Source organism: Eublepharis macularius, chromosome 18 (genome assembly GCF_028583425.1).
Source record: "Eublepharis macularius isolate TG4126 chromosome 18, MPM_Emac_v1.0, whole genome shotgun sequence".
Classification (NCBI taxonomy): domain Eukaryota; kingdom Metazoa; phylum Chordata; class Lepidosauria; order Squamata; family Eublepharidae; genus Eublepharis; species Eublepharis macularius.
In genome coordinates, this window is record NC_072807.1 from 2,763,820 (window position 1) to 2,779,747 (window position 15,928).

Below are 15,928 nucleotides of genomic sequence, written 5' to 3' on the forward strand. Positions count from 1 at the left end.
GCAGGTGGCGCACACGGGATGGCCTTTGCTGGGGATCTTCCAACTGGCAGGCTTGTACGGGGACAAGTGGTCCTTTAAGTATGGCTCCAAACTGGGGAGGTGTAAGGGTAATAAACAGCACTGTGAGGTCTGCTCTGAAGCAAGTAGGGCAGCCATTGTAGATTTTTGGTCTTGGTTTGCCTTCATTTTCTACATTCAAATATACCCCAAACTTGCTAGAGAATATTGCAAACTGCTGCACCTCAGGCTGCCTTAAGCACTTGCGTCTTATTTTTGCCATCTTAGACGTAGGCAGAAAATACAGTTGCAACAGGTCTGCTAGCATATTTGAATATCAAGTTAAACTTTATATAAAAGTGCAAACACTGAATTATTTAATAATGTATTATCATATTATATTAAAGATGTTATAACATATTGACTGATGCCAAAGTTGTTCATAACATATCCTTGCAAGTATGTTGTCTGCGTCTACAGTGAATGCTGTCGTGTACAGTGAATGCTGTCTAGATTTCTGCCGGTAACTGATCCCTCCATCCCATATGGGAGACCTCCTTCCCCAGGAGCAGCAACTGCAGGGACTTTTTGTGCCGCTGTGGAAGGGGGAAACCAGCTAGTTTCTCTCTTCTTGTGCCCTCAGGAACCTACAACGAATCCAGCCCCTTGTCTTAAAAAGTACTTGATTCATTTCAAAACAGAAATTATGTCATAGGAATTTTTTTGCAGTTCTCCCCCAAATTTTCCAGTTTTTCCATTGGTAATTTTTTTTTCAGTCTTGGGGGAGAATTTTTCCTCTCCCCCAGACGTTCATATTTCTAGTTTCTGATAGTTCATACTAGTCTTGCTGCCTCTTTTTGCAATAATTGTAGCTGCCAAGCAGCTTTCAAGGGCAGCCCACTGCAAAGTGCATTGCAGTAATCCATCCTGAATATGATCAGGAAATGGATTAGAAATTGGATTGAGTTTGTTACGGCAAGGCTGTTGCTGGCACACACTGAAACCTGAGCAAAGGGACTGCCCACTACATAGGACACTTCACTTCTGTTTTTAGACATGAATCTAATAGCTACCCCAAACGATGAACCTGCGTCTCCAGTGAGAATGTAACCATGTCTAGAATCCCTGATGGATGGTACTGTCAATCAACAGGTCTTGTCTGAACCGAGCTTCTGTATGGCCATCAGTGTTCCTGTGCCTGTCAGGTGAATTCATCTAAAGGTGGCAGGAAGGAACTCCAAAAGAGCAGGTGGCATAGAAAGTTCCTCTTTGGGGTAAGGAAAGAACGCTGGAAGAGAAAGAAGTGGCGGTTTGCAAAAGAGCAGGATAATTTGCATTTGTTTGATGCCGATTGCACAATCCCATACAGATTTTTCAACACATACAAGCTCAAATGTAGCATATTTTCTTTCTTCTTTTTGTAAGAGCACAGTCCAAACTCTCCCCCACCTACTTTTTTACCTACTAAGGTCGCCTCTCCTGCAGCATTTGATTGGCTGATATTTGTAGGGGCTGGAAGCCTGATTGTACCAGTCGCATCTGGAGATGACACACGTGAGGTGTTGAGTGGCGCATCCAAGTGAATGCGTAAACTGGGCCAGAGAAAGATTGTCAGAGCAAAATGAGACCCGAGCCAGACTGGGCACTTCAGGAGGGAGTTTCTAGAGCAACCAGTCATTTTCTTGTCCCCCCCCCCCCAGATGTCAATGCGGAGTGGTCGGAAGAAAGAGACTCCGGGGCCCCGAGAGGAGCTCAGGACAAGGGGCCGGGCCTCTCCGGGTAGCGTCAGCACCTCTAGCAGTGATGGCAAAGCAGAGAAATCTCGACAAACCACCAAGGTAGGTCAATATTGCACCTTTTGTCTGGCATTTCATCTTGTTCGTGTTCTCCTTGTTTTGCTGAGAATTGGATATCGTTGCGTGCAGTGCACAATTCAATACACACTTATTTAGAGCAGCATTGAATATTTTTCAGTTCCTGCAGTCAGGTAAAAGCCAGTGACTACAATGGGGTAGAACACAATGAACACAACAACATCACAGCACTGCACAGTGAAACGGATTTGTCTGTGTGCCGGCCTCACTGCGGGCAAGTGCTGGCAGCTGAGCGTGAGAACATTGCAAATGACGACATGAACAAGAAGTGCCCCCCCCCGACCCAGGGGAAGCGTTTTTGGCACTGCCGAAAATGTTTTCCCCCAAAATTGGGAGCAGTTTTGCTTGAGGCTTAATCTGTCCTGCACGTTGTGTGTTACATCACAACCTCTACAAGTAGCAAGAGGTGGAAAGGAGGAGGAATTTGAGCCCTTGAGAGTGTGACCTCTTTCTCTCCTACAGAAGGGCCGCATGGAGGAGTCCATGGCCTCCAAAGGAAACAAGCAGGGCCGACCAGAGGAGATTTCAGAGAGTGAAGGAGAGGACACCAACGCCCCAAAGAAAACGAAAACAGAGGTGAGTTCTCTCTGGTGTGCTCCCCCTCGCTCTGCGAGGCCCACGTGCTACCTGGGCTGCTGTGCCGAATGCACTGTTGAGGTGGCGCCAGCCTCTCCTAAGCTCCTCCAACCTAGAGCTCCCCTAGGCTCTATCAGGCTAGCCGGCCGCTTACAGTGCCGCTTGCAGGCTGCACCAAATTCTCCAAGCCAGGGCGACATCCTTGCGTGAGCAGCACTTCTCTGGTTGTGCCTGGGGGGCCCCTGGGACTGGGGAGGGCCCACAGCCGTTGTAGGGCACATTCTGCGCAGGCAGAAAATCCCAGGTCCCATCGTTGGCATTTTTTAAAAAATGGTCTCAGGGTAAGTCCTGGGGGAGGCTCTTCTTGACCAGAGAGCCTCTGCGGGTTTGGGTAGACAGCACCTGCCAGCGCAGACCCAGCGCTTATCCTCCTCTTTCTGCCTGGCTCCAGAATTCCCCCTGGGGAAGCCCCTCCCTTCACTTCCCCCACTCGGTGCCTGTCTCTCCAACGCAGGAGCTGCCGCGGCCTCAGTCTCCTTCCGACGTGGACAGCCTAGATGGCCACAGCTTCAACGATGAGACGAGCAGTGACCCGCGTGACATCGACCAGGACAACCGGAGCACTTCTCCCAGCGTCTACAGCCCTGGCAGCGTGGAGAACGATTCCGATTCCTCCTCTGTACTGTCCCAGGGTCCCTCACGCTCTTACCATCACCCCCCACTCTTTCCCCAGAGCCCCTCGCCTGCCCCTCTGGCGGAGAGCCTAGCTCGTCCCCCCGAACCAAACTTCAGTTTACCAGGAGAGGTTCATCCACAGGGACCTACAGGCAGCTACCAGGCCCAACTAGAAGCCCAGGCTTCGAGGATTTTCCAGGCCCAGGCGCCCTCCATTGCTATTTCCTCCACCAATTCTTCCTCTTCTCCCTCTTCTTCCTCCTCCTCTTCCTCCTCTAGCACCCATGTCCCTCTTTATCCAAGTGCTAACGTGGTCCAGGTGGGCCCCAAAGCTGTGAGTGCAGGAGCAGGCATCCCACCCTCGGGTGGGCGTGAGCCATCCCTTGCTGCCAAACACAACCCGCCCCCAACAACACCTATTTCCCTCGCCTCTGTGGCAGGCGGCCTTCCCCCTCAGAAGACACCCCCTAGCAACCCCCCCTCTGTCCCTCCTTCTTCTGCTGCTGGTTTTCCTCATGTCTTAGCTAACTTGCCACCCCCGCCTGCCCTGCGCCCTCTGAACAATATGGCCGCAACTTCCAGCTCGCCAGGAATGGTGGGGCAAGCATTGAGTGGCCACCTTCCATCACCCCACAGCACAGGGCAGGATAAGTCCCCTGCCCCGTCGCGCTACCCCTACGCCCCCCCTCCACCGCCCCCCAGTTCTTCCACCCAGTATCCCCTCCCTCCGCCGTCCCAGGCCCTGCCTAGCTACAGCTCCTCCTACGGCCACTCCTTCCCCCCACCCAGCACCCTCTCTGTCTCCAGCCAGCCACCCAAATACACCCAGCCCTCTATGCCCTCGCAGCCCGTGTGGAGTCAAGGCCCACCCCCCTACAGCCGCCCTCTGGGGAATGGTGCCCCCCACCCTCCCGCCTCCTTTCCTGGCCAGGCTGCCCATCACCAGCCGCAGCAGCAACACCATCACAACCACGGCGGCAGCACAGGGCTGTCTCCTGCCGCGGCTGCCCCGTCCCAGGCGCCTGGAGGATACACTCACCCTCTGGAGCCAGGCCCACATCACCCGTCCCATGCTGCCTATGGGCTGCGCCTCTACCCGCCCCACAGCCATGCCACGTATAGTCAGGCCCCCCCTGCATCTTCCTCCTCCTCCTCCTCCTCCTCTTCCTCCTCCTCCTCCTCTTCCCAAGGAACATACTCCGGAGCCTGCAGCCACCCCCAAGGACAGAACGCTGCTGCCTATGCGTTTCCTCCACCCCCACCCCCTTCGCCTGCACATGGGGCTGGGCCCCCCGTCACTTCAGCTTCAGCCACTCTCTCCACTGTCATAACCACCATGGCCACCTCCTCAGCAGTCCCCTACAAGACAGCGTCCCCTCCGGTGGGGCCCCCTCCCGTGGCCCCCTATGGGAAGCGAACAGCTTCGCCATCTCCCACCTTCCAGCCCCCTGCGCCTTACAAGCCGGGCTCTCCTCCTTCCTCCTCTGCTTCCTCCTTCCGTGCAGCTACCCCTCCCGGGTACAGGCTGGCTTCCTCCCCAGCAGCTGGGGGCTACAAGGCCACCTCCCCAGCCCCTGTTGCCCCTCCGGCCCCTGCAGGCTTGCCCGCTCCACCCGCGCCCTTGCCCCCACTGCCTCTCAGCACTGCACAAATCAAGCAAGAGCCTTCAGAGGAATACGAGCCCCCAGAGAGCCCGATGCCCCCCGTGCGAAGTCCCTCACCAGCCCCCAAAGTGGTGGATGTCCCAAGTCATGCCAGCCAGTCAGCCAGGTGAGCAAGAATGACAGGGTGGGAGTCGGGAATATGGCTGGGAAGACAGAAAGGAATTGGTGGGGGGGTGTTTGTAATTGGATCAGGGCCACACAACTTGGTGACCCACCAAGCTAAACTCTGCTCAACTCAGTTTGATGTAGTGGTTAAGAGTGCGGGACCCTAATCTGGAGAACCCCCACTCCTCCACTTGAAGCCAGCTGGGTGACTTTGGATCAGTCACAGCTCTCTCAGAGCTCTCTCAGCCCCACCCACCTCACAGGGTGATAATCATGAGGATAATAACAACACACTTCGTAAACTGCTCTGAGTGGGTGTTAAGTTGTCCTACAGGACGGTATGTAAATCTAATGTTGTTATTGTTGTTATTATTATCATCACCATCATTATTATTTGCAGTGCCAGGCAAGTTCCGAAGACAACTTTAGTGAACTTCTGGTGTTGCCACTGTACCTCTCTGGCGGGCTGAGTCCACCTCAGCGTGTCAAAGATTGTCTAGACCTGGGCTAGGTTGAAAGTTTCCAAGTGAACTCAAAAAATGAAAGCGATCAGCCCTGAGGCCAGAGAGCTTTCCTGTAGCTCTCTCTGGTGGGCAACACCTCACTTCTGCACCCCTCCGCCTGCTATCCATTGAAGCTTCCTGCATTAAGCAGCAAACCAAGAATGCTCATGTGCTGTCTTAAGAGGGCATGGCAAGGACACAGAGCCCCTAAGGCTGCTGTGTCTCTTGCAGTAGCTTGGGGCTTTTCGGCCTGTTTACTGACTTTTATTAAAGTGTGGGATCTAGGGACAGAATTTCATCCTGTTTAGGTAGATATCAGTGTAAAGCAATTCATGGACTACATATAGGGTTGCCAGCTCCAAGTTGGGAAATTCCTGGAGATCTGGGGGGGTGAGACCTGGAGAAACCTGGAGAAAGTGGGGTTTGGGGAGGGTAAAGACCTCGGCATGGCAGAATTCCATAGAGTCCACCCCCAAAGTAGCCATTTTCTCCAGGTGAACTGATTTCTGTGGCCTGGAGACCAGTTGTAATTCCGGGAGACCTCCAGCCACTACCTGGAGGCTGGCAACCCTAACTACATATATGGTATGGTTCTATGAGAGTACAAATATTGATTAAAAAATTGAGCTTCATGAAAAATCATAGCTTTAATATGTATATTTTAATTTCATGTTTCTAGTACCTATGGTGAATAATAATAATAACAACATTAGATTTACATACCATCCTGTAGGACAACTTAACACCCACTCAGAGCAGTTTACGAAGTGAATAATAATAAAAACAACATTCGATTTATATATCACCCTTCAGGACAACTTAATGCCCACTCAGCGGTTTTCAAAGTATGTTGTTATTATCCGCACAACAATCACCCTGTGAGGTGGGTGGGGCTGAGAGAGCTCCGAGAATCTGTGGCTGTCCCACGGTCACCCAGCTGGCATCAGGCGGAGGAGTGGGGAATCAAAGAGCCAGTGTGGTGTAGCGGCTAGAGAGTCGGATTAGAATCTGGGAGACCCAGGTTCGAATCCCTACCATGCCATGGAAGTTCATGGGGTGATGTTGAGCCAGCCATACTTTCTCAGCCTTACCTACCTCTCAGAGTTATTGTGAAGTTAAAAGTGCAGGATGTTGTAACAAGAGGGCTTGTATCACAGGAGGTACAGGGCACCCAGAATCTAAATCTAAATATTACCCTAGCACACTTAAAGCTAGTTAACTGCACTTAATAAAATTAAGTTTTGTTTCATAAAATGTAAAAATCAGTGCCTCTTGCTTACCAGTTATCTCGATGCTTTTTCACTCATTGTCCAAAAAACTGGAATTCGGCAGCTTCTTTCTTATAGAGCACTTGAGTACAATATTGCCTGAACAATTTTCTTTCCTTTGTAAGTAAAAGGGACCAGGAACTTGTTTTTGATTTAATACAAGCTGAAACTTCAGGGAAGGGGCCTGGAGATTCCCTGAGCTGGGTAAGCCCCCAGAGACCTCTCTATGAAATGGGTCTGAAAGCATGGAGGTTAAATCTGGAGAAATCTCAGAAGCCAAAAGAGTTGCAGGAGAAAATTTCCGGTAGATTGTAGGGGCTGGTCTTCAGGGCCCAGTGGACTTCATGCCATGACAAGAAAAGCATAATAAATTATGCAAAATAATTACCAATTTGCTTGATTTGCATAATTCCTACAGATGATGGAATTTTGCTTTTCCTTTTGGCTAATCCTGGAGTAGAACATTGACTTTTGTCTTTTCTAGCACTGTACACACATCCCAATTCTTTGGGAAGATGAGGTGTAGCACATCTCTCTCCCTTCCCCGCCCAACTTAAAGGTCTTAATTCCTTCTTCTGCAGATTCAACAAACACCTGGATCGTGGCTTCAACTCCTGCTCACGGACAGATCTCTACTTTGTGCCCCTGGATGGTTCAAAACTGGCCAAGAAACGGGCAGACCTCATAGAGAAGGTGCGTCGAGAGGCAGAACAGAAGGCCCGTGAAGAGAAGGAACGAGAGAGAGAGCGGGAACGGGAGAAAGAACGGGAGAGGGAGAAGGAAAGAGAGCTGGAAAGAAGTGTGGTAAGTGGGAGTGGACACCATAGTCCAGGGGTAGCGCACATGCAGAAGGTCCTCTTTTCAGTTCATGGCATATCCTTATTTAAAAGGATGGACCTCTGCAAGGGATTTCAGGAAGCATCTGCTGCTCTGAGTGTACAGCACAGGTCTCAACAAACAAGGGTTCTGACTCCTATGTATGGATATTGTCCTTATATCAAACAGCCAAGGGCTAACCTACTATGTGGATAAAAAATATCTGCACAATGGGGCCACCCCTAGCTATATTAAGCATTATGCAAATCTAGAGAAAATCCCCAAGTATGCCGAAATTTTTTTTTAAGGGGGTAAAGACCCCCAAACGAGAGCTTAAGCAACATTTTGTGTTGTTATAGCAATCCCACATAGTCCTGACTTAGCAGTAGTGACTGTGAACACCAGGAGGAGGAAGTGGTGGTGAAGTGGAAGAGAAGCAGGACTAGATCCTGCACGAGGAGGAGGGGTGGAGCTGGGGAGGGAGCGGGGGCTCCAGTAACAGGATTTCCCTTCCCCACAAGTCCTTGCCAGTCCTCCTTCTGTAGACTATATTTGCAGGCTGTGTCTCTCGCTGCGGGAACCTCCCCCACTGAACGTGGCCTTCTCGATCTCTTGCAGAAAGTGGCCCAAGAGGGCCGGCCCGTGGAATGCCCATCTCTCGGCCCCATCTCTCATCGCCCATCTTTTGAGCAGGGCAGCGCAGTTGCCACCGTCCCACCCTACCTGGGCCCTGACACTCCAGCCCTCCGCACTCTCAGCGAGTACGCGCGGCCCCACGTCATGTCTCCGAGCAACCGCAACCACCCCTTCTACGTGCCACTGGGGGCGGTTGATCCAGGACTGCTGGGTTACAATGTGCCAGCCATCTATAGCAGCGACCCAGCCACACGGGAGAGAGAGCTGCGAGAACGAGAGGCCCGTGAGCGAGACCTCAGGGACCGTGACCTGCGCGAGCGCCTTAAGCCCGGCTTTGAAGTCAAGCCTGCCGAGCTGGAGCAGCTCCACGCTGTGCCCAGTGCTGCCATGGATCCCTTCCCACGACACGGGGGGCTGGCTCTGCAGGCGGGCCCAGGCCTGCACCCAGCTTTCCCCTTCCACCCGGGGCTGGGCCACCTGGAGCGGGAGCGGCTAGCACTGGCAGCTGGGCCGGCCCTGCGTCCTGACATGTCTTATGCCGAGCGACTAGCCGCCGAGAGGCAGCACGCCGAGAGGGTGGCTGCCCTGAGCAATGACCCTCTGGCTCGGCTGCAGATGCTCAACGTGACCCCCCATCACCACCAGCACTCCCACATCCACTCCCACCTCCACCTGCACCAGCAGGACGCCATCCATGCAGGTGAGGCCATCCTCCTGTCTTCTGCAAGAACAGCAGGGTCCCTTTGGGCTCAAGCGCAGCAGCATCTTCTGAGAGATTTCTCAGTGTGGCCATGAACCCATTTCTTGGCTGTATCACTTCGGGGTGCGTGCGAATCGGGATGGGGGGGGAAGCTTACTTAATGGATATCATGCAAAAAAAGATCCTGGACCATATTTACAAAGTGCATCTTCCTGATACTTAACTTTCTACATGCAGAGGTGTTTTTTTTATTGAAGTCATAACAAAAATTTTATGACTTTTCCACCTCAGTGCAAACGAGGTCTTAGCAACTGTGTTAAGTCTGCATGTCTCACTCAGTTAATGCAGGGGTCCCCAACGTGGTGCCCATGGGCACCTTTCCTTGTGCCTGCCAAGTGCTTTTAGAAACTGGAAGGTGTCAGATGGCACTGTTGCCAGCAGGGCTTTTGTTTAGCCATTTGAGATCTAATGGGCCATGCAGGTTTTTTAAAATGTTGCTTTGGCAGCAGTTACGCCCACAGCACATGGCTTTTCACTGCATGACTAAAGGTAAGCTGTATGTGCGCAAGAAAATATTTTTAAGCACTATGTTCATTTTAAAAAGGCATCCTGTTAAACAGCATCTGCCTGAAATGTCAAAAAATTACTGTTAAAGAGTTATACTGTCAAAATGCTCAGAGTCCTAGTCAGATGGACCAGTCCGTCTTGCCACTGACAATGGAGAATGGCACCTTACAGAGGATCACTGAAAAAGCGCCACCTGTGTGTGTTGGGGGGGGGGAGAGACAGAGGGCAAGAGCAGCCGTTGCTCAGCGGTGGGGAAGGTCCCAGGTTGAATCCCCGGCACTCCCAGGAAAGGATCAGTTTGGAGGTGATGTGAACAACTGTGGAGAGGTGCTGCCAGTCCGAGTAGGCAAGAGGGACCTCAATGGGCCAGTGGTCTGACTCAGCATAAGGTAGCTTCCTGGGCTCATAAAATTTCATTTGAACGCAAGACCAGGGAACAAATGGGGCAGGAGGGCATTTCATGTCACAGTAGCCCCTGTTCCTTGACCGAAAGCTAACCATTGACTATCCAATTTCCGCAGCTTCAGCTTCTGTCCACCCTCTTATTGATCCGCTGGCCTCTGGGTCACATCTCACCCGGATCCCCTACCCTGCTGGGACCATCCCAAACCCACTTCTTCCACACCCGCTCCATGAAAACGAAGTCCTGCGACACCAGCTTTTTGGTATGCACTTTGCTAGGGGTGGGGAGGGGAGGCTGGCAGGGGCATAATGGTGGAATGGGGGAGAAGGGATGCACGGAGGGAATGGGTGCAGGAAGGGAGGGGAGTCCAGGTCTAGAACAGCAAAGCTGGAACAGGAGGCAGGGGGGGGGGAAGCTGGGGGGAGTTCCATAGGGATACTCCAGGCTTCTTCCTCACATTGCCTGCTTCCATTTATTTAGTTAGTTTTTAAGAGCAAGTCTTCAGTTCCCTTGCTTAAACATACAAGTCATCCTGGATTTTAAATTTTGCTCTCTCTCTCTCTCACCGTGGTTTATCACCCCTCCGCCAATGTTTCTTTAGCCCACCACCACCACAAAATGTCTGACAGTGAGCTAGAAGAGAGAGAAGGACCAACTGGAAAATCAAAGTAGACGTATGGAGAGCAGTGTGTCACAGCGGTTAGAGTGCCAGACTAGGACCTGGGATAACTGTGTTTGAATCCCTGCTCTGCCCTGGAAGCTCACTGGGTGACCCTGGGCCTGTCACAGTCACAATGTGAGAAGCTGCTCTGGGTCCCAATTAGGTAAAAAAGCAGGATATAAATAATAAATAAATAAATACACAGGATCTGGGGGAACTGATGGCACAAAGCAATGGCGAAGAAGAGGGGAGAGCAGAACCAGAAGACAGCCGTCTCACTTTGCTTGGGTGAAAATGCAGAAGAGGGAACTCTTGTCGAGCACAGCTGTTCTCACCCGGTGCTATGCTGCTTGTGTTCTGATTCCATTTTGGAAGGACCTGCTGCTAGGTCATACGCATAGGAACCCCCTGCTCTTCTCCGCGCAAACCCTGAGACAAGCAGCAAATGAACCACTCAGCAAGGGAGAGAACTCCTTTCTGGCAAGGGCAACTTTGGAGATTTCAGCTGCTCCTCTTCCTGTGATGGGAGCCCAGCGTCACACAACTTCCTGTCATGTGCTCAAATTTCAGGTGCTCCATGCTGCCACCTAGTGTTGGGTCCTTGGACTGGAGAGTTTGCCAACCACTTCTTGTTTGCTACTCTGAAAAATACAGAGCCTCTTAGCCTCCTGTTAAAAAGCACAAGCACGATTTCTTGTTCTGATTCTCTTCTTTGGCTGCAGCTGCCCCCTACAGAGACCTGCCTGGCTCGCTCTCTGCTCCGATGTCTGCAGCACATCAGCTCCAAGCCATGCACGCGCAGTCAGCAGAGCTGCAACGCCTGGCCCTGGAACAGCAGCAGTGGCTGCATGCCCATCACCCTCTGCACGGAGTGCCGCTCCCCACGCAGGAGGATTACTACAGGTTGGCAGCTTTCTGTGGGGGTGGGGGTGGCACAACACTCTTTTCACCAAGGCAAAGAGGGGGGGGGGGTCCAGAAGTTAGAAATCAAGAACCGATTTGTTCTGAGGCACAATTTCTAGAGTTTGTTTTTACTTTTGCAAATGTAGCCTCCAGGACTGCTTTATCAAGGAGGAAAATGGGATGGGGCTTTAACTGGTTCTCCTACTGTTTTCTTGTTGGAAAAAAAATCACCCCCGAGGTGCTTTCCTCCCCCCTGGATAATAAATCCCTTTGTAAGTTGTCCCTGGTGGGAGTAAAAGCAGCTTGAGGGTGGCTTTTTTGGAGGGAAGGAGAAGAAAGGATTAATGTTTTCCCGTCTCCCTATGCCATTCTCCTCTATGATAAAACAGTTCTGAAAGTTGCATTTGCAAAAGAAATTTAAAAAAAATAAAGGCAGAAGAGGCTGTAAAGCACAGCTGAGAGCCGAGTTTGTGGGCTTGGAGCATGCGCGCTTTTGAGTCTCTTGAGGGGGCTTCAGGGTTCCTTGGAAGTTTCTTAGGTGTTCTCTTGTCCAACTAGGCTTCCTTGGACGAGAGCTGAGCGAATGTCCTCCCTCCCTCCCTAATCTCCCATGCTGTGTGCAGCCACAGAGGTGTGGAGTATGTTCTGGGTCATGTGACTAGTGTGCCACTCACACTTGACTGTGCTACCTAGAATATTCTCCAGACTCCTCTGCAAATGGGTTCGGGAGGCTCCTTGACAGACATAGGAACATGGGAAGTATTTGTTGAAAGCCGACCTTTGGGGAACAGCTGCTCCTAAAAGTCCTGCTTTCGTAGCGTATCTGAATTTGTAAGGCCTGGGTCTGAGTCTTGCTTCCAGCCAGCCAACCAGCTGCCAAGACTGAGTGCCTGCCTGTAGAGGGCCAGTAAGCTCCCCCGCCCATTTGGGGGCTCTTTTCAGTAGGGAAAAGGAGAGGGCCAGAAGAGGCAGACTTGGGGGTCTTGAAATGAGTTGCGTAAACTCTGCGAGGGTGGGGTGGCCCTGCTCATGGCCTTCCCCCCTCCATTTTGGGCTTTCTTGTTCTTTTTCTCCCCCCAGTCACCTGAAAAAAGAAAGCGACAAGCCCCTTTAAATGGACCCCCATTCCCCCTGCTGTGGCATCATGAGGCCAGCTCCTTCTTCAAAAGCCAGAGAAAGAAAGAGGAGGAAAGTCGACCAATGTTCACCCTGGGCAAGAGGAAAAGCGCACGATACACCTTGTGTGTTTAAGGATGGAAGACGCATGAAGAAAGCCCCGAAGGGGGGGTCACTCTGGGAGGGAGTGGGGCGATGAGAGGGGAGGGACACCGGGTGTCAAACACCCCCAAGAATTTTGGGACAATCGCCTCAGCTTTCACTTGTCTCTCCCATCAGTAAAGGTGTCATCCATCCGGCAGGCCTCCTCTGCCCTTTCCCCTCCCTCTCCTTTGGCCGGTGCTGCCAGTCAGAGTATGATGGGGCTGGAAATAATGCTCCCTCCCCCTCTGCAGTGACACACTGCAGTCCAGAAGAACAATGCCTTGTGGGACTTCTCAAGATGGCGTTGGCGTGGTCTTGCTTAACCCCTGAGAGACTGGGCCATGTCGAGAGGTGCACAGGGCCCCAGGACTCTTTCAAGCAGGCAAGCTGCCTTGGTAACCATGCCGTGAGTGGGTGTTGGTGGGGGAGAGTGCCGTGAGGCCGTCACCGGAGGGCAACTCATCTTTACTCTCCTTTCTCGGGCGGGTGGGGGCGGAATAAAACATGGCATGGTGGGACTGTTTCCAAGATGGCAGCTGCCCCTTTTCCCCCCTTCACCCATTCCAATTGATGTATTTTAACTCATGCACATCCTGTTAGATGTGGCAGTTTTGCGTAGCAATTTGTGATTCCTTGAGCTCCCCACGTGTGTGTCTGATCTCACAGTTGTATATCTTGATCTGTCCTCATATATATTTACATAAGAACATTAAAAGATACCCAACTATGGGAGAAGAATCTCCCTACATATGCAGTTTCCCCCCTTTGCCCCTAAAAAAACCCCTTCTCCCCAAAATGGTTGTGGTGTATTAGCGGTCTGCGTAGCCACAAGCTGTTACTAATCTAGAGATCTGAGATTCTGAAAAGTCACCCCTTCACTATCATGTTATGAGGCACGGAGGTGGACACTTTTGGAAACTGTTGCTCTAGAATGGAGCAGGAGGTGTTTGGCCACAGGTAGGTGCTGCCTGGGCCGTGGTTAGTACTTGGATGAAAGACCACCAAAGGAAACTGGGTCAGAGGAAGTCAGTGGCAAACCATCTCTGCCCGCCTCTTGTCTTGAAAACTCCCTGAGGGGTTGCTCTAAATCTTGATGGCACACAAATACGAGATGCTGCCTGTGCGCTGAATGAAGAATCCTTTCTCCTTGCAGTCCGGCCCTTTGAATAAACCTGGCCTCTTCCCTTTGGTTCCTACCAAAGCAAGCAGGGGCCAGAGAGGAATAGTATTTGGAGTTAGCCCAAGCAGCAGCTCCTGATTTGAAGAGTAACGGGGGGGGGGGGAATGAGGCTTCGGTGGGGACAGATTTTTCTCCATCACGTTGACTCTTACCTGGGGATGGTGCTCAACTACTTTGAATCCAGGCATGTTTAGCCAAGTTAGTCCCAATGGAACCTTTGAGCAACTGACCATCACACATGCCTGCCAAAAGCAGCCCTAACATGGAGTTGCAAAGAGGGCGATGGAAAAATGGGAGGCCAGCGTGGAAATCTGTGAGGCAGAGAAGAGAAAAATGACAGCCCCCACCCTGAGCAAAATAGGCACAGAGCAGAGGGGTCCCAGGGAGAGCCCCCAGAGGCCATCTAGCCAGTACATTTTAATCCTGCCCTTCCTTCCAGTGGACATGAATCTCTTCCATTTTAGCCTCACAAGAACCCTATGGGGTAGGTTAGAATTAGAGAGGGACTGTCACAAGCATTGCACCAATGGGGGGTCTTGAACACAGCTGCCCCCCCTCCCCCAGTAATAGTCTAGCTACCACAGTAGCTCAGTGTCAGGGTGCCTCCATGATTACTGGGATTTCGGACTGGTACCGCACACAAGCAAAGTGCTGCTGCACCACAAAGAGAGGCGAGTGCTTTTGGAGGGGGGGGGCAGTCCGATACACTGGTGGCACTGTTGTCTTCATGGGAGGAGGGATAATCGGCACCAGTGCCCACGTGTGGCCAAGAGAATATGAGATTGCAGCATTTACGGGGCTGTTTCCAGCACAGAGTCAAGTTTGCCCCATGGCTAGGGTTGCCAACTTTGGGCTGGGAACTTCCCAGAGGTTCATGGGTACAGCTTGGACAGGGCTGGCTTTGAAGAGGGGGAGGGACCTCAGCAAGGCATGGTGCCTTCGAGTCCGCCCTCCAGCGCAGCTGTTTTCTGCAGAGGAACTGAGCCATGTCATCTGGAGAGCAGCTGTGATTTGGGAGAGCTCCAGATCTCACCTGGAAATTGGCAACCCTGCCTATGGCTCACTTGCTTAGAAGCAAAATCATGACTAAGACGTGTGTCGGTGGGATTTCATATATTATGCTGCACAGGGAGGCGAACGTTGGATTTGTCTTGAGCAGTTTTAAAAAGCCAGTTGAATGACATCCAACTGGGGAGTGCCCTACAACTTCTCCAGGATCACTGACCTGTGGGCTCCTGACCCACCGCCAATGGTTTAAACCGGACCCCAAAGGAAAAAGAACCTGATGCGAGATTTCCGGCATCCTTACAAACTGGCTGTCACACTGCCTGCCGCTGCAAAATGTATTCGGAATCCTGCTTGGCAGTGCCCTTCCCCTTGCCGTCATCGCTGCTGGGGCGTGGCTTCAACGGTGGTGACCAATGAAATGGCTCTGATTAGAATAGCAACTCATCTGTTCTATAAACTGCTTTTTAAGGGCTAAATCCTTAAGTTTTGTAGAAAATACCAAATTTCTTCTAAAATAGAAGTCATAATTCGGGCTATGGTAACAACAGGGATGAGATGTGGTGTTGGTCCACTGCTCACCCTCACCTGAAATGTTGTCCATTCTCACTGGGTAAACAACGCGCAACTCTTCCCGCCAAGTGATTTCAGCTCTTTTAGTATTTGTCTAGTAGGCTTTCTGCTGTAGCAGAGAGCCTCGCCTAACGTGCTTAAAGTCAGATTACAAATATTTCTTTAAAATAATTGTCTCGTTTTTTAAAATTATTTAAACGTCTAACTCGCCCCCCCCCAATCACATTTGCAATTGTACTTGCAACGTTCGCATTCCTCCTGCTAAGCAATGACTATGCCCTGACCCCGTTTCCCCGGCCTCTTAAACCCCCTGATGGACATTGCCGTGGAGGCCTCCACAAAGCAACCGCCTATTGCGCACCGCTCTTTGCTGCGGGGGCTTTTAAGCGGCGCAGCGACCAGCCTTAAAAAGGGGGCGCCTGAGCCCCGCCCCGCCCGGGTTCTCTTTCCCGCGGCGAGCAGCCAAACGCGACGCGCTTCTTGCTACGGAGGCGCCCGTCGCGCCCAGCCGGCCGTCGAGCGCCGCTGCGCGGAGGCGCCTCGTCCCCTCGGGCGGGCAGGC

At 51.8% G+C, this 15,928-nt stretch overlaps 1 protein-coding gene and 1 non-coding gene across 4 annotated transcripts in view; both read left to right on the top strand.

Annotated features, from left to right (window-relative positions):
* ATN1 (atrophin 1) overlaps positions 1-13,356 on the top strand; it is a 63,233-nt gene extending 49,877 nt beyond the window's left edge. For all 3 annotated transcript variants that reach the window (XM_055002417.1, XM_055002416.1, XM_055002415.1), the window contains 8 exons: positions 1,698-1,835; positions 2,334-2,447; positions 2,962-4,892; positions 7,244-7,466; positions 8,097-8,814; positions 9,903-10,046; positions 11,168-11,348; positions 12,429-13,356. In XM_055002417.1, the coding sequence (XP_054858392.1) occupies positions 1,698-1,835; positions 2,334-2,447; positions 2,962-4,892; positions 7,244-7,466; positions 8,097-8,814; positions 9,903-10,046; positions 11,168-11,348; positions 12,429-12,462 (3,483 nt within the window). In that variant the 3' untranslated portion in view covers positions 12,463-13,356. The remainder of the gene's footprint in view (positions 1-1,697; positions 1,836-2,333; positions 2,448-2,961; positions 4,893-7,243; positions 7,467-8,096; positions 8,815-9,902; positions 10,047-11,167; positions 11,349-12,428) is intronic.
* A 2,076-nt stretch (positions 13,357-15,432) lies between these two features.
* On the top strand, positions 15,433-15,493 carry LOC129345872 (U7 small nuclear RNA). Its single transcript, XR_008598633.1, has one exon. It is a non-coding gene; the product is annotated as a U7 small nuclear RNA (small nuclear RNA).
* The last annotated feature ends 435 nt before the right edge of the window (positions 15,494-15,928 follow it).